This window comes from Nematolebias whitei, chromosome 1 (genome assembly GCF_014905685.2).
Source record: "Nematolebias whitei isolate Nwh7 chromosome 1, NemWhi1, whole genome shotgun sequence".
Taxonomy (NCBI): domain Eukaryota; kingdom Metazoa; phylum Chordata; class Actinopteri; order Cyprinodontiformes; family Rivulidae; genus Nematolebias; species Nematolebias whitei.
The window spans coordinates 42,334,709-42,336,166 of NC_056498.1; the positions used below are offsets into that span (position 1 = coordinate 42,334,709).

The 1,458-nt window shown below is 47.8% G+C and overlaps 1 protein-coding gene across 2 annotated transcripts in view; it reads right to left on the reverse strand.

The window, feature by feature from the left end:
• Nucleotides 1-1,458, reverse strand: part of kif1c (kinesin family member 1C) — a 37,202-nt gene that overhangs the window by 12,198 nt on the left and 23,546 nt on the right. For both annotated transcript variants that reach the window (XM_037677054.1, XM_037677047.1), the window contains 2 exons: nucleotides 1,076-1,155; nucleotides 730-824 (listed from right to left, as the gene is read on the reverse strand). In XM_037677054.1, the coding sequence (XP_037532982.1) occupies nucleotides 730-824; nucleotides 1,076-1,155 (175 nt within the window). The remainder of the gene's footprint in view (nucleotides 1-729; nucleotides 825-1,075; nucleotides 1,156-1,458) is intronic.

The following is a 1,458-nucleotide window of genomic DNA, read 5'->3' on the forward strand; positions in this document are numbered from 1 at the left end:
CAGTCGTGTGGTTCTACTGATTTGAGGTCAGTCGTGTGGTTCTGCTGCAGCAGCTCTAACAGAATGAAACAGGAAGAGGAGTTGGTGATACCTGACAGGTGTCCTGGCAGCTTTGACAGAAAGACAAGAAAACAGAGACACAAAAGTTCATGTCCACACCGGCTGATCTTTGACTCCTGAGACTAAAAGACCAAGAAATAATTCAGGAAAGAAACATCTGGACTATACATCAGACACATCAGATCCATGTTCGTTAAATCTGTGGACGATGTGCAGATTTAACACTTCTTCTTTGTTGGCTGGGAGCCAACCTTCACCGAGGTGAGGAGCCATTCAGATACAGACTGACACGAGCCAGAACCAGAACCAGAACCAGAACCAGAACCAGACAGCCTCACTCACATCATGAAGTTTCATTTCTTTTAAGAGTCGTGTCCCAAGTTATAAAAGCAGCTGTCAGCAGGAAGAACACTGCAGGTCTGAGACAGACAGACAGGCACACAGACAGACAGGCAGGCAGACAGACAGGCAGGCAGACAGACAGACAGGCAGGCAGGCAGGCAGGCAGACAGGCAGGCAAGCAGGCAGACAGACAGACAGGCAGACAGGCAAGCAGGCAGACAGACAGGCAGGCAGACAGACAGACAGACAGACAGGCAGACAGGCAGGCAGGCAGACAGACAGGCAGGCAGACAGATGGACAGACACACAGACAGACAGGTGTCTCACCTTCTCCCTGCTCGTTGGTCTCACTCACAAAAACACAGTGGATCTCTTTTATGAATTGACCTGAGAGCTTGATGTCCACGTCCTGCTGTCCCACCCTGAGGGGACACAGAGACACAGTTCAGAGGGACACCCAGAACCCCCTGATTGTTGAAGTGGTTCTGGTCTTTGGTCCTCTGTCAGTGTTGGAGGACAACTGGATCTAAAGCTGCTTTAAAATCAGAGAAGTCCTGAACCCAGGTCTCCTGTAGGAGTGGACTAAGACTGGCACCGAGTTGCCAGAACCAGACTGAGAACAGTTCCCTGGTGGTTTAGATTGTACAGATGGGTCCGGATGGCCGGTTCTGACCTGGTGAAGCCCTCCTTGATGTAATACAGGAGACACTCGGACATCAGAGGGTCTTCGTTCAGGTTCACCAGGTGAGGCGTCTGAAACACAAACACACCTGTGGTCACCCTCCTGCTGCCCTTGGGTCAAAACCACACATTTAAAGGGATAGTCCAGCCATTTTAGATCAGTGCTGTTTGAGTGATGTGAAACTGTTGAACATGTTTATGTTTATTTTGTTTTATATTCATGTTTATGAATTTAAACCACAGTAACATTTGAAACATTCTGACACTTCGAGCACATTCACACTTCATGTGTCGGAAAACAATACGACAACCCTTCAGATTAAATCAGTCTAATTAACCTTTCAGATTAAATCAGTCTAATTAACCTTTCAGATT